Source organism: Littorina saxatilis, linkage group LG1, assembly GCF_037325665.1.
Source record: "Littorina saxatilis isolate snail1 linkage group LG1, US_GU_Lsax_2.0, whole genome shotgun sequence".
Lineage (NCBI taxonomy): Eukaryota > Metazoa > Mollusca > Gastropoda > Littorinimorpha > Littorinidae > Littorina > Littorina saxatilis.
In genome coordinates, this window is record NC_090245.1 from 73,700,589 (window position 1) to 73,727,166 (window position 26,578).

Here is a 26,578-nt window from a genome sequence, read left to right on the forward strand (position 1 = left end):
ACGTATTTTGTGGTAGCCATTTTTGATTTTTTGTCGCCATTTTGTTGTCAGCATGTCTGACGGAGACAAAAAGCGCGGCAAGGCTGATGTGAAGGGAAAAATTAAACCCAAGTCTTCCACTTCTGTCCCTAAGCCTATTTTGGTTGTTGTTTCCGACGCGGCTAACAATGCTGTTATGACGGTTCCTATTTCTGCCCCGAATGACCAGCCGGTTGCTGGGCAGTCTAATCAACCTACGCGTACTGTTGTTTCTCGCTCGTCTTCTCTGCCGCTTGCAGATTCGGCGTCGCTGGTTTCATCGTTGCTTTCTTCGCTGGTTCCCGAGCTTCGCACGTTGGTGAGAGAGGAGATGGTGCGTTCTAAGCCTTCGACTTCCGTTGTCCCGTCGTTGGCTTCCTTTCCGCTTCCGGCTGTGACGCTGTCCTTGACCGAGGTGGTTGCTTCTGCGCCTTCTACCGCTGTGGTTGGCGACGCAAGTAAGTTGGGCTGGTCCGTAGGTCCTCGTGAGACCGCTGGACGCTCCCTGCTGGGAAGCAGCCCTTTTCGGCGGGTTCACGACCCGCAAACCCCTGTTCGTTCTCACTTTGGCTTCACGGAAGACCATCGTGTTGATGAGCAATGGCGGCATTTGGTTCAGGCTTCAACGCTGCCGGCACTCGCCGGAAGCGTAGGTCCTCCGACGTACGCACCCGCTGGGGTCGTTTCCGGAGTCGACCAGCCGGTTCCGTCTGCTGCGCTTCCGGCACTCGCCGGAAGCATAGGTCCCCCGATGTACGCACCCGCTGGGGTCGTTTCCGGGGTTGACCGGACGTGGCCCTCTGGGCATTCGGCCTTCCGGCCGCCGTCCACAGTGTCTGCGCTTCCGCTTTTCGCGGTCGCGTCTGACACTTTTCCGGCTCAGCCCGGATCTGCTGCTTCTTCCGCTTCCGCTTCCTCTCGGATGGCGGTCGCGGGGGGGCACCACCAGCCCTTTGGGCAGGTGTCTCAGCCCTGGCCGGGGCAGTCAGCGCTTCCGTCTTCGGTTGTTGCTTCGACTGCGGTTCCGGTTCCGGCGGCTGTGGGCATGCCGTCCTCTTACTCTTACCCTAGTCAGGGCATGAGTTCGGATGGTATTGGAGTGGACGGGTTTCCGGTTTCCGGTTACGGTGTTCACCGCCCTTCTACCAGCAACGTGGACTTCGGTCCTTCGCCGGATGTTTCGGGTGTTCAGTCCGTCGCCAGCGAGGCTGCACGTGTTGGTTATCCGGAGAGACTCAAAGTGGCACTGGAGGCCGCTGCCGAGGTCACTTCGAGATATTTCGCGGAAGGGGCTTCGGTCTCTTCGGCTGCCGCTTCGACGGCTCCGTCCGCGATGGCTGATTTTCGCTCTGGGAAGGAGGATGACTCATACTTCCGGTTTATGGAGTCTCCATCCATAGCCTTTCAGCTTTCCCAGGTTTTGGCCAAGCCATCTCCTTCCGGAAGCGGAATTCCTTCACTTCCGGTTCCGCTGCTCGTGCCTCACGGCTCAGTTCCGGAGCTGGCTCAGCAGTGGATGGCTTCGCCTTCTCAGGCTTCTGCATTCGCACTGTCGTCTCACAGGCGGTTGGTTTTGCAGAAGTCTCCTAGGAACTTGTTGGATGCGTTCGCTCTCCCGCGTTCATCTTTGACAGTTCCTCCGGAGATGCTTGCCTTGTTGGCCAAGCCTATCAAGAAGGATGATGGCGTGCTCTTTTCTGAGAACACGCTGATTGCTTCTGAAGAGGCAGGGCGTCAGCAGCTGGAGCTTGCCTCCATTGCTGAGACTCTCATTCGGGCCCTCTCTCGTGCCCTCACTGATTCGCTGAATCCGTTCTCTCTCAGCGAGGATCAGGATGCGGATGACGTCTCCACTTTGTTGGCCGCTCTTGCGAGGGTCAATGAAGAACAGATGAGACTTTCTGCTGTGCACTATGCGCACTCTGTTATGTGTCGTCGGGATCTCTTTCTGGCACACTCTCAGTTTTCGGATCAGGCGACCAAAGACACTTTGCGTGCCTCACCGGTCTTGGAGGGTTCCCTCTTCGGGCATCTCGTTTTCGACGCCCGAAGACAGGAAATTCAGGCGAACAGGGACCAGCAGTTCTCTGACTTTTCCCTGCACAGCCTTAAGCAGTCCAAGCAGTCTCAGCCTTCTCAGCCGAAGCAGGCTAAGGTTGCTGGCCCTCCCAAACCGGCAGACAAGGGTCGTGGACGTTCCTCTTCTCGGGGCTCGAGAAGACGACCGTCTTCCGGCAGGGGGAGAGGCGGCTCTGGAAGCAAGCCTCACCCCCAATGAAGTGCTCCCGATCTCCCCCCCACCCCGCCCTCCACTCTGGTGATGGCGGGGGGCCCTTCCCGGGCACTTTCCCATTGGCTCGTGTCCATACAGAGTCAATGGATCGTGGGGGTCGTGAGGTCGGGCTTCCGTCTTCTCTGGAAAGATGGCAAGGCTCCTCTGGTCAGGCGTCCGCCGGCGTTCAGGCCTCCCTCCTCGCAGGAAGCCATTTCCGTCCTTCGGGCGGAAATAGACTCCCTGGTGCAGAAGGGCGCAGTGGAGAGGGTCCTCGACCACAGTTCCCCTGGGTTTTACGGACGGCTTTTCGCCGTCCCCAAAGCCTCAGGGGCATGGCGTCCCGTCTTGGACCTGTCGTTCCTCAATACCTTTTTGAGGGAGATAAGGTTCAAGATGGAGACGCCAGCGTCGGTCAGGGACTCTCTCCGCCCGGGAGATTGGGCGACCTCCATCGACCTGACGGATGCATACTTTCACATCCTTATGCATCCAGCCGACCGGAAATGGCTTCGTTTCCGGTGGGCAAGTCAGGTTTACCAGTTTCGCGCCCTTCCTTTTGGCCTGTCTCTCGCCCCTTGGGTCTTCACCATGGTCGTGAGACAGGTCTGCGCGCTGGTGAGGTCGCGGGGTGTCCGGCTACGTGCCTACCTGGACGATTGGCTCATCCTGAGTCAGAGTCAGGTGGGGTGCGAGCAGGATACCCAATCGGTTCTTCGGGAGGCCAACTTGTTTGGCTTCTCGATCAACCGATCAAAGTCGGAGCTGACACCGTGTCAGACGTTCACCTACTTGGGAATGTCTTTCGACACGGTGGCTTGGACGGTCCAACCCTCTCAGAAGAGGGTGGACAAGCTCCAGGCGTGCATACGCTCCACTTTGCCTCTCCCGAGGGCCTCCCTGCGGACTTTGGCCTCCATCTTAGGGCAGATGGAGTCCATGGCTCTCCTGGTCCCCTTGGGGAGGGTCCACAAACGTCCCTTTCAGCTGGCGCTGAAACCGTTCGTGGACTCTCCCACGGTGGATTGGAATGCCCTCATCCCTCTCCAGGGATGGTTCCAATCCGCTACCCTTCCGTGGCTGGACACGGAGTGGGTGAGCAGGGGCGTGCCGATAGCCCTTCCTGCCCCAGATTTGGACCTGTTCACGGACGCGTCCTTGGTGGGGTGGGGGGCTCACACAGACCAGCTGACTGCGTCAGGTCTGTGGTCGGCAGATCAGAGGATGCAGCACATCAACTTGCTGGAGCTAGAAGCCGTGGCTCTAGCTCTGGACAAGTTCCGGCCCTCCCTTCAGGCCAAGCATGTTCGTCTGTTTACAGACAACACGACAGTGGCAGCTTACATCAACAAGCAGGGAGGGTCGCGGTCTCCGTCGCTTTCGGCCAGGGCCTGCGAGATCCTGATTTGGTGTTCAGAGCATCAAATCAGGCTTTCGGCCAGGTACCTGCCCGGAAGCTTGAACACTCTGGCGGACGCGCTCAGCCGCTCCGACAGAGTGCTTCAAACAGAGTGGACCATCACTCACGGAGCGCTGGATCGTCTCTGGTCTCTTGTGCAGAAACCTCAGGTGGACCTTTTTGCCACCAGGTTCTCGAAGAGACTACCAGTGTTCGTCTCACCATTCCCGGATCCCGAGGCGTGGGAGACGAACGCGATGGACATTTCCTGGTCAGGCCTGGAGGCTTATGCGTTCCCGCCATTCCAGTTGCTCACGCGAGTTCTCAGGAAGGCGGAGCAGGAGGGCCCGTCCCTCCTGCTGATCGCTCCTCTTTGGCCGTCTCAGCCGTGGTTCCCGGACCTGCTGAGACTCGCCCAGGGCCCTCCCATTCCTCTCGCTCTCACGCGAGGAGAACTGGTACAGCCTCACACCGGCAGCCTCCACGCAGAGCCTCAGATGCTGAATCTTCACGCGTGGAGGTTGTGCGGTCTTCTCTGAGGCGCAAAGGGGCATCAGATCTGACCATGGACCTGGTAGGACGCTCGCACAGAGCATCTACCTCGTCCGTTTATGAGTCACATTGGAGGGCCTGGGTTACCTGGTGTCACGAGCATCGGCTGGATGCTACGGCGCCCCGCACGATGCACGTGGCGAACCATCTTGCTTTCATGTCCTCTCAGGGAGCTTCTGCTGCCTCGTTGAAAGTAAGAAGATCGGCCATCTCGGCGACCCTACGCCAGTTAGGTCGCTCTATAGATGTTAGTGGCGTGATCGCTGGAGTCATCAAGGGCGCTTCCCTTTCTGACGTCAAGTCTCGTACGCCCGTTCCTAAGTGGGATCTCTTATTGGTCATGGAGTTTCTGCGTTCAGCGGATTTTGAACCTCTCAGAGATGCCAGTTTTGCGAATCTTACACGCAAGTCCCTTTTCCTTTTGCTGCTAGCATCGGCACGAAGGGGCAGTGAGATCCACGCTCTTTCCGGTAATTCGGACGACATTTCCTTTGAATCAGATGGGTCCGTTACTTTGCGGTTTCGACCTGAGGTTCTTGCGAAAAACCAGGCTCCCGAGCGAGCTTCTCCTGTGGTTCATGTCAGGCCGTTGTCCACTATTCTGGCTCCGAATGATCCAGACTTAGTAAATTGCCCTGTTAGAGCCCTTCACATCTACCTTGCCCGTTCTCAGTCTCTTAGATCCGCAGCTCAAAAGCTTTTGTTTATTTCTCTCAATACGGAGAGACATAAGGATATTACTAAGACGACTCTGGCCCGGTGGGTGTCGGCGCTCATTAAGCATGCTTACGAGTGGAGCCGCCGTAATGAAGGGGGGACACAGCCTGTCCTTCCTCTGGAATCAGCTCGGGCTCACGAGACGCGAGCTTGGGCTTCCTCCTTGGCCGTGTTACGATCAAGAAGACTGGAGGAGGTGCTACACACCGCATACTGGCGTTCCGAGGATGTCTTCATGAATTTTTACCTGCGTGACATCTCGGCTCTTCGCCAGGATGGATCTAGAGCTTTGCCTGCCATGGTTGCAGGTGGTCAGCTCTTGACAAGGATTTGAGAGTGAGTTTGAACTTTTTTCTTTCCCACCGCCTTGTTGTTTCAATCTGCTACATGTGATTCGGAGTAGGAATATGTAATTTAATCGAAAATTTTATTGTAAATTTTCATTTAATAAATATACCTACCCGAATCACATATCGTAGTCCCTCCCACCTACCCCGCTTATGATTTGGAGATGTTATTCTTCGAGTCGAATGATAGGGGTCACGTGGTCAGTAGCAGTAGTGACGTGGTACGCAAGAGGGGAGGTAACTCCCTGGGTGCGTCGTCATTACCATAGCTACGTTTACACTTTTTTAGTTGGGGTTGCTCCCCTTAGACGGGTAGCCTTTTCAGACCTAGCACTTTAGACTGAGTCAACTGCTACATGTGATTCGGGTAGGTATATTTATTAAATGAAAATTTACAATAAAATTTTCGAGTTCGGAACCATTCTCAAAAGAGGATGAAAGTCGCTTGTTCATTTCAACGCTTGTTATTCTCTCAGGTGCCTGGAGAATGGTTCCGAATAACTCTCACTCTATTACACAATTGTCATGCATTTAGAGCGCTAACGTCCCTTTGTTTATTAGATCTTGTGTTTTAGGGTCTTTTTAGAGTCTGTAACTTTATTCTGATGATTTTTGGTTTTCTTTTTTTTTTAAATATTTTTTTTCTTCATTTTGTGGCTAATATTCTAATGCAGAAAGTTCAGTTCTGGTAAATCTTAATTATGGCCTCCATTTTGAAAAAGACATCTAGTGGCATGAACCTGTATTTGATACGAGTGACCATCGGTGCCACCTGAACTTTAGTTGATTGCTCTTTTGGCATCAAGGGTTTTTGCTTAAAAGCATCATGTGTGTGAAATAAGAGCATAGGTTCAGGTAAATAAACGGAATAGTGAAACTCTCTAAAGCGAGAAAAGCTAAGTTGCGTACTTCAGCGTTCATGCTGTACATTGCGACTTTAAGCATTGTTTCTTGCTGTCCTGCTGATAGGAGGGTCGACTACGCCACGAGGACATAGGACTGGTGTGGAAAGATTACCCAGAGTCCCTCCACTCATGGCTGCTGCGATTGACGGAGGAGTACGACCTGACCTTTCCCTTGAAAGAAGAGAAGATCAACATCGTGCCTTGTCTCCTGACCGAGAAAGAGCCCGAGGTCAGTTTGTATGCAGTAGGTTAAATATGTCAGGATGTTTAATTCTGAGCTGAATAAGCTACAAAAACTAAATTGAAAATAGCAATAATTAAAGCAGGATGAGCTGAATAAGCTACACAAATTAAATTGAAAATAGCAATATTTAAAGCAGAATGAGCTGAATAAGCTACAAAAACTAAATTGAAAATAGCAACAATTAAAGCAGAAAGTGGTAGTAAGAGTAGGGAATATTTAAAGGGCAGATTTGTTCAATGCAGAAAATAGGAGAAGAAAGAGTGGCATTGACATGTAAGATATACCAGAAAGCATATGTGGTTTGTGGTTTTAAACATGTCCAGCGTTCAGTGACCACAAGAAGATAAGAGACAGTCACTGAGTCCACACTTTTTAAATAGGTAAAATGTTGGTGTTTGATACATAATTATCTTTTTAATTACACAGTCTAGCAGGATTATATAGTAACAGCCTGTTCATTTTTGCAGGCTGGATCAAAGCTGAAACGGATTTTATTTGCACAGAGTATATTTAAGTTACACTGAGATTGAGAAGGATTTAATTGTTGATGATTTGTCTAAACAGTTTGAGTGGACTGAGGTTGAGAAAGGCAGTGGGATGAGGGAGACCAAGATGATGTACAAGTTTGACTACCTGCCTGCTGGCCTTTTCAACAGAGGACAGGTACATATCTTTTAAACAAAACATCTGCCCCTCCCTTCCCTGGTTCACTTGTTTGACTGTGTATTTTTGACGGGATTTTCAGACATTATAATTGTGAGTGTGGTGCAGTAGAAACCACTTTTTAAGACCATCCAATTTAAGACAGTTTAGGACCTAGCTCCTCTCTTTTGAGACCCTGTTTGCTTAGATTTTGTGTTCCTAACTTGTGTAATTTGACCCCAATTTTAAAGGTCCTTGTCTACATTTTTATACCGAAATCGCCATTTGACCATTAAAATGCAGAGTCTATTATCTACAAATATCAACAATACACCCCCTTTCGATCAGGAAAGATGAAGCCAGTGTAGTCGTTTGAAAATTCATTGTAGTATTCCAGCGTAGTACTCATAGTAGGATATCCTTATTTGGAAAATGCCAAGCACAAAGCTCCTTTCAAATCCCGTGCATTTCGTGCGTTTATAAAAAAGCGTGGACAGCGCTACAGTGTCAAACTGTTGCTGCACTTGTTTGGGCGTGGCTATAAGCATAGTGACATGAATTTGATTGGTCAGTATTTTTAGGCAAAGCACATGTTCTCAGCAAACAGAAAACAAAATATTGGAAGCGTGAGTCACGCTACCCCCCAAAAAATTTTTTTTTACATATATTTTTTTTTCTATCATTTTTGTCCCCATGGTTCATTCATCATTTGACATAATTTTGTATCGAAATCTAACCATAAGATTATGGAAAAAAAGCAAAAATGTAGACGACCACCTTTGAGACTCCCTCCATTTTATACCTGATTTTGTTCGATTTTTGGAGGTCTTAAAACGCGCACCACTGTAACATAGCTGCATGCAATCTCAGCTTTCAGCAATTCTTTTCCCCTGTGTGGGCCCTCACTGTTTTTGATTAAAACAAGAGAGGTTCTTCTTCTTCTACGTTCGTGGGCTGAAACTCCCACGTACACTCGTGTTTTTTGCACGAGTGGAATTTTACGTGTATGACCGTTTTTACCCCGCCATTTAGGCAACAAGAGAGGTTTACAAGCTAGTTTATATAGATCTAGATACATAACCTAATTTGAATCATAAGCTTATGGCATACTTTTCATTTATTGTTGATTTAAAGTAAAATTTTAATTTGAGGCTTACCAATTATTTCTACTCAGGTACGCCTGCATGAGTTCAGTGACAGCTCCCTTACATGGAAGCGAGGTTCCTATCTTCGCAAGAACGGCCATCTCTGTCTTGTGAGGCAGACAAGGTGAGCTCTGAGTTCTCATACTGGAAAAGTGTTCGAAATAAGCAGTGTGTGTGTGTATGTGCTTGTGCTTGTGCTTGTATGCATGTGTTTGAGTGTGTGTGTGTGTGTGTGTGTGTGTGTGTGTGTGTGTGTGTGCTTTTGCTTGTGCTTGTATTCATGTGTTTGAGTGTGTTGGTATGTGTGTGTTTGTGTATGTGTGCGTGTGTGTGTGTGTGTGTGTGTGCTTGTACGCATGTGTTTGGGTGTGTGTGTGTGTGTTGTGCTTGTATGCATGCATGTGTTTGCATGTGTGTGTGTGTGTGTTCACGAGGGCTCATTCTTTAGCTAGATTATGTCTCATGCAGACATAACTGGGTTCTTTGAAATATTTTTCAGTCACATGACACTGTCACCGAACTCTCAGCAATGTAATTGGCATGAATGTGACATTTACCAGAAGATTAGGTGCTTTCTTTATTTGGTGTTTAACGTCGTTTTCAACCATTCAAGGTTATATCGCGACGGAGAAGATCATAGGTCAGGTAAAGTAATTTCATATAGTCACTGAGGTTTGCCTTGTGGAAATTCAGCTTGCATTTTTCGCAGAGATAGTACAGCGCTAGACATTCAGTAGCACATGTACAGACAAACCTGTCTGTAACAACCACCCAAGGGATCATCCAAAAGGGGGTGTTGGAGACAGGTGGCTGCCGTGGAAAGGTGAATTATATTGATACGGACTCATCAGGGATCCTTCGGGTTGGTCGTTGTGGGCTGGTGGTCATGATCGAGAGGTGGTTGCCAGGGCAGTTTGGACTGTAGATGCTTGAAGCAGACTTGATTTGGATTTTGATGACATTGTTTCAGGGATTCAGAGCTGTTGGTGCGTGCCCAGGGCCCGAGTCCTGACAACATCCTGTTCCTGGTGCACGAGGTGTTTGAAGGGCTGATCCTAGAGTCCTTCCAGGGGGTTACCTATGACTACCTCATCCCCTGCCCCGAGTGTCTCAGGATGGTCAGTTGTACAGAGGGGTTATCGATAGACAGGCGCAATGGCCTAGTGGATAAGATGCCAGCCTCCCAAGCAGAAGGCTGTGGGTTTGAATCCCGGCCACGCATGAAGGGTTAAGGGTGGACATTTTTCCGATTGCCCAGGTCAACTTATGTGCAGACCTGCTAGTGCTTCATCCCCCTTCATGTGGACACGTAAGCACAAGACCACATGAGCACGAAAAAGATTCTGTAATCCATGTCAGAGTTTGATGGGTTATAGAAACACTAAAGTACCCAGCATATGCAATCCTCGAAAACGGCGTATGGCCGCCTGAATGACGGGGTAAAAACGGTCAAACACATAAAAAGCAAGGGAGTTTAATTCAGCCCGAAGAAGAGGAAGGGGTTATCAATAGACAAATGTTCGGAATTAACCTTGTTAGGTTTGTATGGGTTGTGAAGGAGTGCATACTCTTGCTTTTATTGAGGCAAACTTTCCCACGGGATATTATAGACCAGTCACTTAGCAAGGGTTTGTGTGAAACACGTGGACAAGGAATACATGTGGAAAGTTTGCCTCAATAAAAGCAAGAATATTCACCCTTTCACAACCCATGCATACACACCCAACCGAGTTGTGTCTGGAGTCCGTCTATTTCTTTATCAGGTGTAATTGATCTTGGACTGCACAGCTTTTGTTTGTAAGTTTTGATGGGTTGTAGTTACTTACAACTGGAGGTGATTGCCAGGGATTAACTTGGTCTGTCATTTAAGTAATACTTTGGATGTTGACTTCAGCTTCTGTGGCAATTTGAATGCAGAGAAGGAAAGAGTGCAAAACAAGGGGAGGCAAGTTGATGATATGGAAGTGAACATCTTTAAGAAAGCCACATTGGTATTTTCATGAGAGGGGCTTACACTCAAGGAAAATAATTGTGGCGTACAACTAGAAAGTATGGTAATGAGTAATAATGCTTGCTGCCAGCTAGATTGATTTAATCCTCTTGTCACTCTCTGGATCACTATATATGACCGTTATAGCTGTTGTTGCCATTTTTGTCAGCATGAATAGAAACTACACTGCTGTGTCGCTGACCTTCAAAAGTAATTTTTCCCCTGTTTCAGTACCTGAAGGGTCCCCACATGTTTTCGGCATCCATTGTGCGCCGAGCGGCTGAGCTGAAGGCTCCCTTCCTGCAATGTCTCAAGTATTTCCACACCATCTCCATCGTGGATCTGCAAGGTCAGCCTTGGTTTTAAACAAGATTTTATTCGGAAGATACAGGGTGGCAAATATTCCACTAAATCGCGGCCCATTATAACGCGAATTCGGCTATATCGCAAAGACATGGTTGACCCCGAAAAAACCCAGGACCGACCTTAAAAAAAAAAAATATATATAGAGGTTACAACTCGAGTGGTTTTTTATATGGCTTGTATTTCAGTCAAGACCCGGCGGATGAATATCAAGGGACTCACGAGCCTCTGGCGAGTGAGTCCCTTTGATATTCCCACTGGGTCTGGACTGAAATACAAGCTATATACAAAATCACGAGTGTTGTAAACTGTATATCCCATGAAGATCTAAAAGACAACGTGTGACGGAAACATCAAGCTTTAGTTGTCTGTTCAGATGAGGCACCTCTGCACATACCTTATTCTAAAGGCACGTCTGTTGATCTATGTCAAGTCGGTGCATAATGGTGGCTTAGTTGTCCCCGTCAGCTGAAAGCCTCTTACACGGATTTGACTGAATACCTAGTGGTTACACACGCATCTCCTGAGATCTTGGACATCTTCATCGTCTATAAGGGCCTACTGCACCACAGAAGAGCTAGAAAAACTCGCAAATTGCATCGAACAGCTTGTCCAGAGAACAATCGTAGTGGATGATGTACCGATAAGCCTTATCATAAGGTACACTGTAACTTCACATGAGCATAACATTGCTTGTCGAACGGACTGGGTTTTTAACGACAGCTAGTTTGACTTCTGTTTTAGTTGAGAGCACGAGCACACACACTCAAACACATACGGCTTGTATAAGAGAGAAACAGAACTGCGAAAAGAAGGAAACATAACAGATTACGTCCCCGTAATATGACGCGGTGGATGACAGACTTCATGAAATCTATGACGCTGTGATGGTAGTCTCGGCAAGTCGAGACCAAAACTAAGCTATAGCACTGAACGACTCTCGCGCATGTTCTCAAAAGCGTGGTGACCCCTTGCACATCCGGTCTTACAGGTACATTTGCTTTTGGAATGTCAAGGACGACAAAAAGTAGAGCCAGCTATGATGTATTTCGTGCACCCTTATTTATCCACTATTTTATGTGTTATAAGAGTGCAATAGTTACATCATGGATTTGACAAGAGTACAATGGAAATACAAGAAATATACCTAGAGTACATTTACAGAGACAAAGAAGGGAGGTCATGGGATATATATTTATATATATATATATATATATATATATATATATATATATACTCTTTTTTTCCGTCTGCAGTCCAGGTTTTGCTTTGTGAAGAAGCACGTTTTTTCTCATGGACCTGATTTCCTCAGATATTTTTGCTGACTTAAAATGGGAGGTTGATCCAGGTTATCCAAAAGTTTATGACCAAATAGTGTGTTGTCTGTTGATCTCTAACAGCTTGCATGCCACCAGAGGCCAGCACAGACTTTGACCTTCACCTTGTACAGGCTGTGAGAGGACTCAGAGAACTGCAGCAAGACCTGGCAGCTGGTAAAGTTCTTCTTAATTTAGTTCTTCTTCTGCGTTCATGGGCTGAAACACCCACGAACACTCGTGTTTTTTGCAGGAGTGGGTTTTTATGTGTATGGTCGTTTTTACCAGGCTGTTGGCGGGTAAAATAGTGTTTGCTGAATTTTCTTTCTTTTTTCCCTTTTTTTTTTGTGAGAAAAAAGATGGTCCAGCAAAGAATAACAAGGAAACTGACAACAACAAAAATTTAAAATGTGAAAAGAATATACCGTCCACACCAGCAGAATTTTCAGCTGGGGATTAGATGTTCTCACAGAATAATGCAGTGCAGGATCAGAAAACTGCAAAATAATGTTTTCGTCTTCTTTTTATTTATTCATTATTTTGTTAAAACTGTTTTCATCTTCTAGCATATGGCACATCCACCAGTGGAATTTTTGCTTTCACCATGGTTGGCCGATTCAAGTGTATAGAAAATGAGTGAAAAAGAAATATGATGAGCATTTAACATTTCTTGTGTGCTGAGTCTTCAAAGCATAGGATTCCCTTTTTCAGACATATTTGTGTCGTTCTGCAAGACTGACGAAAAGGGGGACAAGCCAAGGGCTATAACTCCGACCAAGATATTGATCGACGTGGAACAACTTGGCTACAAAAGGTATTTTTAAATGGCTGTGCACTGAAGAGTGGCCTGTTACCCTGATTTGCAGAGCATACTTTCACCAAGTTGAACAATGCAAGTCAAGTCCCTTTTTGAATTTTCTTTGATAATTTTACCAAGTTGGCATTAAATTGACATGGCCAACCAAATCTAAACAGAGTTGTTGGTTTTATTGAGTGAACCTGGGCTTAACAATCACGCGGCGACCTGGTACAGAAACAGTAACTGTCATCCAGATGGGAAATTTATTAGTGTGCTACTGTTTTCAATCACCCCGACATATAGGCAGGGAAAGTGCAGGGCCTTACTTGTCTGTCAACAGCAGGAAAGAAATTATCATGTATTAATTACCGTATTTTACTACAGTGGAACCATCGCTCTTTTAGACTGAATTTGAGCTGTACTTACAATTTCATGTTTTAATTTTGCATGGACAACTTGCAGCTGGGTTGCATCTGATGCGAGCGGGGCCGCTATGGATGAGATGGCCAAAGCTCTCATGGACGCTCCCTTGTTCGTGGCCTTCATGTCCAATGCCTACGTCAATGATGAGGGCTGCTGCAACCTGTTCAAGTACGCTCGGCTGACGCTACGCAAACCCATTCTGCTGATTACTGTCGGGTCGGGATTTGAGTGGAAACAGAGCAAACTTGGGATTCTGCTCTCCGATGAGGTGAGAGACGTCAGCAGGTTGCACAGTGGAGTTCCCGTTTTAAGACACACGCCGGTCTCCCCTGTTTCATGATCAACCCCCCCACTTTGTCAGACCCTAGTTAAATTCCACAGGAAATGTGTCATTGGTTGGTTTGTTGATTGATTGATTGATTGATTGATTGATTGGTCAATATATATTGTGGTTGATTGATTGACTGATTGATTGATTGATTGATTGATTGATTAACTGACTGACGGACTGTGGGCATGTGTTGATTGATTGTATGATTGATTGACTGACTGTGGGCAGGTGTACGTCAACATGCAGCAGCCAGACCGCTACCCCAGCAAGTTTGAGGAGCTGAAGCAGGTGATGAGTGATCGCCTGAAGAAGAGAGAGGAGGGGGGTGCCAAGGACATCCCTCCCTGTTTCATCAGCTACTGCTGGCAGAACTCGGCCAAGGCTGTTGCCAAGGGCTCCAAGGCAACAGAGGGCGCTTATGGTTCTGGCGACCCCCGAGACATCAAGGATTACTTGGACCAGAAGGGAATTCAATGCTGGATTGATGTTGAGCGCGTCGGAGTGGTAAGGAGTTGTGGTTAAACTTAATCTGTGTGTTGTGAATCATTTGAATGATAGACAGATTTAAGAGTGCTGCTATTTTAGCTGCAGTGGATATGTGGGAACAGTGTTAAAAACGAATAATGATCGAGGAGCCAGTACCTACTGCCCGGGTCGGAGTTGTGTAACGGCTTGGTATGTTTCTGTTTTCTTTGAAATGCAGTTGTTCTTTTGAATGATTTATGAGTTTAAGAAGTGTGTGTGTGTTTGTGTGTGTGTGTGTGTGTGTGTGTGCGTGCCTCATGTGTGTTTGAAAAAGATCTAGAGAGAATATGTGTTTGTGTCTATGTGTGAGATCAGGATTTGGTTCCTCAGTGCCTTGAGGAAAGATGGAATATGTTCCATTCAGCGGATTATGTTCCATTCTGTAAAATGTGCTCAAAGTAAAGTTTCTTGTCACAATTTTCTGCAGATAATTCCATCAAGATCATAATTAGTGCGCTAGATTGTGGATTATGTGTTCTGTGTGTCCGATATGTACAATCTAACAAACATTAGACACAACCAATCAGTGTGCAAGTAAAGGGTAAGAATCAAGAGCGTCAAAAGAAAACAAGTCGCGTGAAGCGATATAAACACATTTAGTCAAGCTGTCGGCGTCAAAGTAACAGATTAACACCAACAAACAGTCATCGCTAAGACTATATTTAAGATTGTCTCGACTAACCACACCTAAAGACCGAGACGGGTCACGCTCGTCTCCGCGTAGCATGCAAACGCAGTACTTATGCCTACTTAAACATATTTCTGTAATTCTGAGCACATTTGTAAAGTAAACATGACATATGTATATAGTTTTGAATTCAGGAGAAATTGAGGAATACGATGAAATCATTTTTAAATCTGTTAGTGAAAATCCAATTTTAATGACAACTTTAATGAGCAAACTAATTAACTAGTTTTTAAGCCTCCAATCTGAAATGCAATACCAAAGTCCGGGCTTTGTCGAAGATTACTTGACCAACATTTCAACCAATTTGGTTGAAAAATGAGAGCGTGACAGTGCTGCCTCAACTTTCACAAAAAGCCAGATATTACGTCATCAAAGACATTTATCGAAAAAATGAAAAAAACGTCTGGGGATATCATACTCAGGAACTCTACTGTGAAGTTTCATGAATATTGGTCCAGTACAAGGTTGTCGTCACCAAGACTGAGACTGGTCTTTTTTGCACAGAATCAAATGACGACATTTATAACAAATGACGTCATTATCAAGATTGGTACATGACGTATTATTGTGCATAATTTCTTTGTGATCCGTTGTGTTTTCGTAAAGATTCAGTGTATTTAGTCATGTAAGCGAGAGACACTGGCCTAAAAAATGGCGGCAAAAAGCACATTTTCAGAGAAGGATTTTCTATCCTACATCAAAATAAGAACGGCACTTGGTAAAACGGCCGGTGACATACTTGAAGAGCTGAGAACTGTAAGCCCAGGCACAGCACCATCTCGCACGACAGTTTTTCGGTGGGCAAAGCATTTCTCAACAGGGAAAACGTCTGTGGAAGATGCAAGGGGAAAAGTGAAGAAACCACCTGTAACCGACAATAAAATGGTGTCCCATGTGCAACAGTTAGTTGATGAAGATCACCGAGTGAGCAGTCATTTTATCGCCGAAACACTGGACATTTCGTCGTCGTCTGTCTTGAGAATTTTAAAACACAAACTTGGATACACAAAGGTGTGCGCGCGATGGGTACCACATTTCCTCACTGAAGAGAACAAGAGGTGTAGGGTTACGTTTGCCCAACGGCTACTCAAGATATACGACGGATGTGATCAAAAACGCTTGGATGAGATCGTGACTGGAGACGAAACTTGGGTGTACTTCTTTGAGCCAAAAAGAAAAGCTCAAAACAAAGCATGGATAAAAAAAGGTGCCAATGCCCCTCGGATCGTGCGAAAAAGTCGCTCCGGCAAGAAGGTTTTATACACAATATTTTATAACACAAAGGGCGTCATTTTTCAAAAACCACGCGAAAAAGGCAGAAGCATCACTGGGGTGTACTACAAGGAAAAAGTTCTTGCTGGCATCGTTCGTTACTACAAGAGAGCCAGACCAACTACAGGATTGAAAGGGATCAAATTACTTCATGATAACGCACCTGCTCACAAATCCAAGGTGGTGAAAGAGTACCTGGAGGAAGAAAACTTTGAAACTTTGCCACATCCTCCCTACTCTCCTGATCTTGCACCCTATGACTTTTTTTTTGTTTCCTCATCTGAAAAGACAATTGGCTGGGCGTCGATTTGACAGTCGATCAGCCCTCGGATCGGCTGTTTTCCAGTGTCTGAACCAGGTGCCAAAAAACGACTTCAAACGGTCATTTCTTGACTGGGTCCAACGACTTAAACTGTGTGTAGCCGCTAAGGGAGAATACTTCGAGGGTTTGAAATAAAAAACAACTGCATCATCTAAAGATTTCCCGGTTTTTGAGACCAGTCTCAGTCTTGGTGACGACAACCTTGTACTTTTCTCTGAATCGCTCTACACACACACACATACATACATACATACATACACATGCACATACACCACCACCCTCGTCTCGATTCCCCGTCTATGTTAAATCATTTAGTCAAAACTTGACTAAATGTAAAAAGAAAAAAAAAGTAGTTTTTTTAAAGGTCAAGTAAATCAAATCAAATCAAATTAACTTTATTATCTCACATGGAGAAATTGCAGTGGTGGTGCTTGTATCATAAAGACAAACGAAACACTACAAAATTAAAGTAATGCATCGAAATTAAGTTCTGAGCGATTTACTTTTTTATTTTATTTCAGCACGGCTTGTTTGAGGATATAGGAGAGGGTCTGGTGAATGCCAAGGTGGTGTTGGTGTGTGTGTCTGACGAGTATGCAGCCTCCAGCAACTGTGTGGTGGAGTTCCGCTTCGTGGCCAACACGCTCAAACTGCCCGTTGTGCTGGCTGTGGTGGGCTCTGGCAGCAAATGGAGAGGGACGGAGGTAAGGGATGATGTGGTTGTGATTGTCGTCGCTGCAGTTGAGGTGGATGTTTTGGCCCCTAAACCAAGATGACGGGAAATGTCTTTTGTTTGGTAACAATGGTATGGACAAAGGTTGTCTTCTAATGTGTGAAAACAAATCAGTTTTGTGATTACATATCTTGTCATGATTTTAATTGTCACTGAATCTCAACCTGTCTTGACAGCATTTTATGTGCTAATTCAGTGGTCTGTGTTAAAAAACCTAAACAAATCTGAGAAGTTGACATCTTTAAAGAGGGGAGGGGGGAGGGGAGGGTGCTGTATAGAGCAAGTCTTAATTAGAAAATGTCAGGTTGATGGAGTCTTTAATTGGAGGTTTGAGTGCAGTGGCATGTTTCGTATTTGCAGGTGGGCATACTGTCACAGAACTTCCCCCTGGTCAGTTTCCAGGAGTCACAGACTCCTGCTGTGTATGATCGTTTGGTCACACTCCTCCAGCCGTACTTGACCGCACACAACGAAGAGGTCAAGGCCGCTGAGAAGGCCAAAGTTGGCAGCAAGGACCAGAAGTCACATTCCTTCCAGGTCAGTGGGTTCATGTATTAATTAAACTTTATGAAAAGTTCCTGCGCTACAAATATTGATGGAAGACTGGAAAGGTTACATTAAGCTTGATACATGAGCGGTGAATGCCAATATGATGGAACTAACACTGTCCAGCACATGCAGCAAAGGAAAGTATTAGAAACCCAAATTCTGTATGTTATGGCTTGTGTCTATAAGTATGCTTGTAACACCTTAACCCCCCCTCCTCCCTCCATGTCCTATCCCCCCCCCCCCCCTTCCCCCCCTCCCCTGACAATTTAGAAAATAAAAAGTCATTTTTATTAATAAGGAAAACTCATTAATCGTCATTCATTATAATATTTAAATAAAAAGAAAACACACCAGTAACCAGGCTAGTTATTCATTATAATATGTATTTTTATGATCTGCAGGAACTGTGTGAGCTTGTGCAACGCAAGTTTCTGCGGCAATTGGTGCTGTATGTTGAGGTGCAAGACATGCTGCCCTACCCTTGTCTCTTCCTCGTGGACTTTGCCAAGGCCGAGGAAGAAACAGGTACTTGTTATTATACTGTGCTGCATGTCACAATTTATGTGCATTTTTGTTATGCATTTATTTTTTACCTTATAGTTATACTACTTGGTATGTTTGATACCCTTTTCTTACTTCTTTGTAGCGTATGGATCCTACATAACCCACGCCTGTCTGATAAGGAATAAACGCTGCAAAATTGTGCATGCAACATGGTTTTGTTTAAAGATTTTAGACTAAATGTCAGCTGGCTGCAAAATTCCTACACAAATTGTATGTGGGTTGTGCAACACACCATCCCAACTGTGTAGTTCAGATATAACATCACTGTTTATAAAATTATTTTGTTGGTTTGCGGATAAAACCATTTGAGACGTATACCCAGGCAGCATTGTGTTTGGGGATGGATTTAATTTATAGTGAATAATTTACTAATTTGGGTCATACAGGACCCAAGAAGAACAGTGAAGTTTAAACAGAAACAAATTTGTTCCTCTGATAAATAATAAATGCAGAGATTGTGATATGGATATTAAATAATTTGCACATCTTCAAGGTGCATTTGGTTTATCTTTTACTTACCTGTACAGGTGAGAAACAGGTGACAACAGCAGGTGACAATCAGAGTGAAGGTGCTGACAGCAAAAAACAGCTTTCTGCAGCTGACTTTCTGAACGCACAGTTTGTGGTCAATATACTCTGCGAACACGAAGAGGTCAGTTTGCACGTACATTTGTTTATGTGTGTTTGTGTGTGTGTGTGTGTGTGTGGGGGTGGGGGGGGTGGTGGTGTGTGTGTGTGCGTGTTTGTGTGTGTGTGTGTGTGTGTGTGTGTGTGTGTGTGAATATTTTAGTTTTGTTTTGTAATTTCCATGGTAACAACAGTCTTCTAACTGTTGTGTTTCAGGGTTGGCATGTGGCAGGAGATCCAATCCCCATGTCTCAAGAATTTGCGGCGTCACTGGATGAGTTTGCTCCCTTCCTGTCACGCATCTCGGCCATCGCCAAGTACAGCAAGAGGCTGGTGCTCAACTGCATGACGCAGCCGCTGGGAAAACTCTACCTGACGTGGCTGGAAAAGGTGGGGTTGTTAGCCATGCTGGGGGCCCGCTAGCTCAGTTGGTAGAGCAATGGTCGGATGGCCGGAGATGGAGAAATAGCTCAGTTGGTAGGGCCGCTGGCTTCAAAACAAGTTATCGCTTTTGGCGTGGGTCCGATTCCCATTTTCGGCGAGGGATTTATTTCCTAGTGTCAACTATGTGCAGAGTCTTCCTGTTGTCCGAACACCCCCATGTGCATGCATGCGCACGATAAAGAACCCAAGTTCACAGCGAAAGTCTCCGGGCTTGGAAACAGGAATACACGCATGCAGGAAAAAAAAGAACCAACAAAAATTAGTAGCGCCGTACTGTAAGGCAGCTCGCTTCCCCCAGTGAGAAAGCAGCCTGAATTTCCATGAGGGTAACCTCACAGGACTATATAAAAAATCTTATCTTATCTTGTGATCCTCGGGTCACCGGTTCGAATGCAGGCCAGGACAGACATGGGTCAACTTCATGTGCAGATTCACAGACAGTATCCATGTCCAACCCCTGTGTCACTTTCGTAGCACGTAAAAGACCTTGGTGATTCTGCCAGAAGTGCAGGTGACTGATCACACTTAAACCGCACGGCTCTTGTTGCTGCTAGCTTTTCACTGGGAGGAATTGCGGCGAATAATAAAGTAATGATAATGGGGAGAATGAAAAAGAAAAAAAAGAAAAAAATGTAACACATATTATTTTAGAGAATATTTAACCAAGAAATTTAGTGTGTCGCCTGGCTTATTCTCAGTAAAAGTGATAGGTCAGTTGGTGGCAGCTTTCTGCAATCTTCTCACAAGCACGCAGGTGGCCAGCTGGTGACATGCTAGATTCTCATGTCATATTGCGTTTAGTGGCAACCAGGTAGCAGCCAGAACACCTTGGCTGGTCGCAGCCAGAACACCTTGGCTGGTCGCAGCAGGCTTGTAGACTCTACAATTGATGTAAGAGTTGCGAGGTGATACTCTGTGTGTTCTTCTTTCAGAATCCTGCGATTGCTGAGGTGTCTGACTTCCAGCAGAGCTATCACAAACTGCGACAGACAGTAGCAGAGGCCGATGTGGGACGTACCATGGGCAACTTGGCCAGGTTTGGAACCTTTGCCTCAGATTTGCCAGTACAGAACTTGGTTTGAAGGGTTCTGCAAGATACTTGCTTTTGTAATACCATCATGTTGAAAGAGATTGGGGAAAGCACTGAGCTACTAGCTAGCTCAAAGGCTGACAGTGCTTGGCTGTGAGACACCGGTCTATTTTGGAGAGCTGTCTGTGGTAGCAGGGTCTGACTGCTGTGTTTTCCTGGTATCTGCTCTTGCTAACTTTATAACCTCTGTGTTTAGCGAAACAGATCGTTGAGATGCTATTGATTTAGCCCAAACTCACACTTGATTTGTCTGCCTTTGCTTTCAGTGGTAATAGACGATTTTTGGAAATAACTCTGTCAGGATTTGCAAGCATTGTGGAAGAGTTAACTGGTCGACCAAATGTTTCCTGTTCATACGAGGTAAGGGGCGCAACTCTTCCACAAGGCTTGTAAATTCCGACAGTTATTTCCGGAAAACGTTTATCAGAGTGCTTTATGGCACCCTGTTATGTTATGAAAATGCGTACCATGTTAACTTTGTTTGTACGGTTCAGGTGCCACCTCCCCAGTGGGCGCATGGTGTGGCTGTGTGACAAGCACCGGCAGAGCACCAGAGTGACGGTGCTCAGTGACACGGACACGGTGACTAGCACTCACCATGCCACGGAGAGCATCGGCGTCGACTACTTCCTTCAGGCTCTGCGAGAGATGGGTCCCCCTGACGCCGGCAGGACAGAACACCACAGTGAATCACATGTCTCAGGTAGGAAACAGTGCAAAAAAATGGGTTGTTTATGAGAGAGAGAGACAGGGACGGGAGGAGAGAGAGAGAGAGAGAGAGAGAGAGAGAAAGAGACACACAGACAGACACACAGACAGACAGAGACAGAGAGAAAGAGATGGTCAGAGAGACAGAGAGGGGGAGGGGGAGAGAAAGAGACAGAGAGGGGGAGAGACAGACAGACAGACAGACAGGGTGACAGACAAGGGGACAGACAGGGGGACAGAGAGAGACAGACAGAGAGGGGGAGAGACAGAGGGGGAGAGAGAGAGAGGGAAAGAGAGAGAGTGTGTATGTATGAGTGTGTGTGTTTACACTGGTACGTTTAGTCATATGCAGATTGAATTTGAGCAAGTAAGAAAGAGAAAGAGGAATGCCTAAAACTAGTGTGTGGACAAAGAGGGAGAATGCACATCCCTATAACTTTTTAACTGTGAGGGGTCACATGCATGCACATATCTCTCATGCAATTCTCACTGAATTAAAACTGCAGGTTTTCAAAAAGACAGTTATGTGAACTTGGCCTGACATCGATTAGTTTTATCCTTTGTGATTATGTGTCTTTATGTGTGTGTGCGTGCGTGTGTGTTGTGCACATGTAGTTCCATGTATCGGTAACATGCACCTAACTGTGTTCTAGGTCACACACCACTGGCACTGCCTCCCACTGCAGAAGATTCCTCCACCCCTGGCCCCTCCCAGAGTGTGGGGGACACAATCATGGACACATCAGCCGGCCCAAGCACTGCCCCGACCCCTCCTGTCAGCAAGCGAACGTCCAAGACCAGATTGAAACCTGCCAGCGATTCCACTGCCGAACCCAAGCAACAACAGCTGCAGCGACAAGAGTCTCAGCTCAACTTGACCAAGAATAAGAGTCGTGCCTGTGTTATCATGTAACGGCAGTCAAACTCTGTTTTTCTTTTTTTTTTCAAGGGTCTGGAACAGAGCAGGTTTTTTTGTCCCCATTTTAACGCTTTTCATTGGCCCGCTGTTCGACCTTTTTTAGATGTTGAAATCTAAAATTCTAAGGATTGATCAATTTTATTTTTGTTATAATGTGATTTTACTTTATATTCTCCATGACCTGTGTGGAATATATACTGCAAAATATCATGTACAGTTATTATTCACTGAGCCATGCATTATGATTTGGTCAATTGTCTGATGGAAACTTTTAACGCAACTTTGTGTTTGATTTAATTGGTACTTGTGAACTTCTTATAGGTATAAGTGATGAACAAATTGCAAATGTTTTAATTTTCTTCTGTCTCTCTCCACAAGAGCTCTTGTATAAACTTGTGGGTACAAATGTGTACTGATATTATGAACTGATTTTCATGCAGATTATAAATGATGAATTGAACATTTACAAGCTATCTCCTACTCTAGCTGTTGCTATTTGCTAACTACCGTATTCTCGGGACAACAAGGCGCAACGTTGTGAAAGGCGCAACTCCCACTTTTAAGGTTAAAATGAGAAAAATCCACCAGGCGCTTCCTGTGTATTGGCCGCAAGTCAAAGGAAGTATATACAGAGTGGAGATACCTTTTTTCCCTGTGGGGTGAGATCAAAGAGTCTACATTCTGAGAGCTGTTTGGCCTTGTGACCTCAGGTCAATTAATGACCATATTTTCAGCTGAGACCAGCTGCATGCCCTAGTTTACAGACACTGACCTTCTGACCCCGGTTCAATGACAGAGTTTTCTACTTTGAGACTGATGCCTTTGAAGCCTGAGAGGAAACTTTGTCCACTTCATGGAAGCAGGAACATGCATATCACCAGAGAGGGAGTGTTATGTTTCATTGTGTAAGGATGTGGGTGCATCTGTGCTGTTTCTTAGCCATTCACAAGACGATACCTTTTAATAAGGCGAAGGTGTAAAAGTTGAGGAAAAAGTTGTGCCTTATATATGGTCCTGGGTGGCCGAGTGGTAACGCACTTGCGCTCGGAAGCGAGAGGTTGTGAGTTCGACCCTGGGTCAGGGCGTCAACAATTTTCTCCCCCCTTTCCTAACCTGGTGGGTTCAAGTGCTAGTCTTTCGGATGAGACGAAAAACCGAGGTCCCTTCGTGTACACTACATTGGGGTGTGCACATTAAAGATCCCACGATTGACAAAAGGGTCTTTCCTGGCAAAATTGTATAGGCATAGATAACAAATGTCCACCAAAATACCCGTGTGACTTGGAATAATAGGCCGTGAAAAGTAGGATATGCGCCGAAATGGCTGCGATCTGCTGGTCAATGTGAATGCGTGATGTATTGTGTAAAAAATTCCATCTCACACGGCATAAATAGATCCCTGCGCCTTGAGTCCGAGTCTGGAGATACGCGCGCGATATAAGACTTCATTAAACATAACATAACAGTCCTGAAAGTACAGTATTTTTACATGTATTGCATGGTGTATTCATACTTGAAAAAACAAAACAACAACACATTAATGTGCAATCTTAGCACGACATATTTGCTCATATATGATGAAAAGGAGAAATAATGATTCCTTATGCTACAGATTTTTTTTCTTGTTGTTGTTTACATATTTTTCTTGTGATGATGTGCATGGGGATTTTTATTGTGATACGGTTGCTGGGCTATTGTGATATGAATATGGGGCCAAGATCCCCTGCAGGAGTGATGTTTTTTGTAAATGAATATCATGCATACATTGTTTAAAAAAAAAGAAAAAAAGAAAAAGAAAAAAAAGTAGTATAAATTACTTCTTTGTGCAATCATTCTCATTGCCGTTGTCCTGTATATTTCATGATAAATATGTTTGAACTATGACGCACAAAGTATTGGTGTTAAAGGAATGTGTTTTTGATATGTACATGGTTTTTGGTGTGATAAGATTTAATACTTCTGGTTTTTTTACATTTACCTCATTTCTAAAAAGCTCTGTCAATATAACACTTACCTCGACAGTACTATTCTTGCACATTATCTATTATAGGCCGAAAAAATTGGACAAAACGCTGAGTGGGTACAATTATCTCCCATAACCATGCGCCACCGTGGATCCCAAGCACTGTCCGAGTGCTTCCCCCTTACAGGATGTAGGTGGCGCGTCCTCTTTCTTTTTTCGCGCGTGTCAGACCGGCTGTGTTTCTGCTACGCTCCCGGATTATTTTGGACTAAGAGGCTCCTTTTCTGTGTGGACTATCACCTGTTGGATTATTGTGTGTTATTCCACTTCTGGCTTGAGGCTACGTTGTGTTTCCTTCAACTTGTGCCTCCGTTTTTGTGTGGCGGACTCGGCGTGCCTCCCGTCCTACTTCGTGGTGACCGGTCGTCTGCTTCTCGTTTCGCCGCATTCACTTGAGTATTGACCTAAATTTTCTTTGAATTTTGTTAATTCTCGGTCTTTAAGGGTACGTACAGGGCGAGGTAGGATGTCTCGTCCTGTTTTGGGCTCTGGTTCTACGGAACCAGAGTCTGCCGGGGGCAACCCTTCTCCGGGCGCCCAGCGTCATGTTTTACGCACGGAGAAGGGGATCTTTCGGCGCTCCGACTCTCCCTCCCCAAACGCTTTGCGTTTGCGGCGAGGGAGGGCGGAGAAAGCCTGTTTGAGCAAGCTCAATGCGAGCTTGCTCAAACAGGCTGGGCTTGAGCCTGGGACTTCGGGCGGGGCTGCGCCGTCGAAGGTTCGGGGAAGTTCGAGGGGAAAGAAAAAGCTTCTTTCTCCTTCTCCTTCAGTGGAACAGGCTTCCCCCCCTTCGACGCCGTTGTCCGGCCCTCAGTCTCAGGCTTCAGCTCCTCCCGGTTTCAAGCCTGGGGGGAAGGTTTCCTTCTCCCCCCTGGCTCGAATCCGGGGGCAGGTCGATTCCCAACCCTCTTTGGGGGTTGGTGAATCCGATCTAGGGGCTACTGGAGAGACTCAGGTTTTGACAGCCAACGGCCATACCACGTTGAAAACACCGGTTCTCGTCCGACCACCGAAGTTAAGCAACGTCGGGCCCGGTTAGTACTTGGATGGGTGACCGCCTGGGAACACCGGGTGCAGTTGGCATTAAAATCTTTCTTTTTCCGGTGCCTCTCCTGTGCCCTCCTCGGTTTCCACCGCTGTGGAAGCCAGGAGGGACACGGGTCCTCCTCTGAACTCCCTCGCTGGGTCGTCTGCTGCTGTTTTGACAGTAGTTTCGGCCTCCTGGGGGGGGAGATCGGAGGAGATGACGGGGTCTCTGAATTCCCTCCCCGCTGGGGTTGGGATGCGAATTGACCCCGTTCAGGGCGGTCCTGTGGGGGCAGGGGTTTCAGGCTTCGTGCCTACGACCACTGCTACTACGGTTCCCTCTGACGTCCGTGTGACTGGTGGCTGTCCCTCTTGAAACGCTCCGGCCGACTAGTTACTGGACGTGGAGGTGTTCGACAGAACGTGGTACTTCTGTCGAATGGTCAGGGCGACGGGAACATTGTTTCTGTTGCTCAGACCGACACCTCCGACCGGACCGTCTTGACCCCACGCCATTCCTTAGCGTCTGGTGTTCGGGTGACGGATGGTCCGGACCAAGGGTCCGGAACGTTCCAGGCTTACGGGTCGGGATCGAACCGGACCCACGGGTCCCGACTGGACTTGACCTCCGGGTTTGGTCCGGACGGGACCCATGGTACGGGACCGTACCGGACCTTAGGGTCCGGTGCGGGACAGTACCTCTGGCCCTTGCCGGACCCCCCGGACCTACGGGTCCGGATGGTACGGTACGGGACCAGTGTTTCGGTCGGGACCGGACCACCCGACCACCTCTGTTGGTCTGGGTGGTCTGGCACCGAACCGGAACACACCGGACCTACGGGTCCGGAGGGTACGGTACCGGACCAGTGGTCCGGTCGGGACCGGACCACTCGACCACCTCTGTTGGTCCGGGTGGTCTGGCACCGAACCGGACCATGCCGGACCTACGGGTCCGGATGGTACGGTATGTCCACGTCCGGACCGAGCCACCCGAACACTTCTGTGGGTACGGATGGTTCGGTACCGAACGGGACCTCCGGATGGTGCGGGACCGGACCGAATCTACGGGTTCGGATGGTCCGGTACCGGACCACCCGACCACCTCTGTTGGTCCGGATGGTCTGTCACCGAACCGGACCATACCGGACCACCGGACCTACGGGTCCGGATGGTACGGTAGGTCCACGTCCGGACCGAACACTTCAGTGGGTACGGATGGTTCGGTGCCGTACGGGACCTCCGGATGGTATGGGACAGGACCGGAACACCGGACCACCCTACCGGATCGGTCCGGACCACCCGACCACCTCTGTTGGTCCGGATGGTCTGGCACCGAACCGGACCTACGGGTCCGGATGGTACGGTATGTCCACGTCCGGACCGAGCCACCCGAACACTTCTGTGGGTACGGGTGGTTCGGTGCCGAACGGGACCTCCGGATGGTGCGGGACCGGACCGGACCCACGGGTCCGGATGGTCCGGTGCTGGACCGGTGGTCCGGTCCGGACCGGACCACCCGACCACCTCTGTTGGTCCGGATGGTCTGGCACCGAACCGGACCATACCGGACTTACGGGTCCGGATGGTACGGTGTGTCCACGTCCGGACCGAGCCACCCGAACACT

The 26,578-nt window shown here is 47.1% G+C and overlaps 1 protein-coding gene and 1 non-coding gene across 2 annotated transcripts in view; both read left to right on the top strand.

Annotated features, from left to right (window-relative positions):
• The window catches only part of LOC138978544 (uncharacterized), a 98,808-nt gene extending 75,647 nt beyond the window's left edge, over window positions 1-23,161 (top strand). The window contains exons 46-62 of the mRNA XM_070351293.1: window positions 6,275-6,439; window positions 7,019-7,117; window positions 8,271-8,365; window positions 9,212-9,359; window positions 10,463-10,580; window positions 11,995-12,087; window positions 12,622-12,724; window positions 13,172-13,400; window positions 13,692-13,967; window positions 16,792-16,974; window positions 17,364-17,540; window positions 17,954-18,077; window positions 18,644-18,768; window positions 18,960-19,133; window positions 20,120-20,223; window positions 20,772-20,980; window positions 21,639-23,161. Of these exons, the coding sequence (XP_070207394.1) occupies window positions 6,275-6,439; window positions 7,019-7,117; window positions 8,271-8,365; window positions 9,212-9,359; window positions 10,463-10,580; window positions 11,995-12,087; window positions 12,622-12,724; window positions 13,172-13,400; window positions 13,692-13,967; window positions 16,792-16,974; window positions 17,364-17,540; window positions 17,954-18,077; window positions 18,644-18,768; window positions 18,960-19,133; window positions 20,120-20,223; window positions 20,772-20,980; window positions 21,639-21,898 (2,682 nt within the window). The 3' untranslated portion in view covers window positions 21,899-23,161. The remainder of the gene's footprint in view (window positions 1-6,274; window positions 6,440-7,018; window positions 7,118-8,270; window positions 8,366-9,211; window positions 9,360-10,462; window positions 10,581-11,994; window positions 12,088-12,621; window positions 12,725-13,171; window positions 13,401-13,691; window positions 13,968-16,791; window positions 16,975-17,363; window positions 17,541-17,953; window positions 18,078-18,643; window positions 18,769-18,959; window positions 19,134-20,119; window positions 20,224-20,771; window positions 20,981-21,638) is intronic.
• A 1,730-nt stretch (window positions 23,162-24,891) lies between these two features.
• Window positions 24,892-25,010, top strand: LOC138951205 (5S ribosomal RNA). The gene has a single exon (XR_011451047.1). It is a non-coding gene; the product is annotated as a 5S ribosomal RNA (ribosomal RNA).
• Window positions 25,011-26,578: the final 1,568 nt, after the last annotated feature.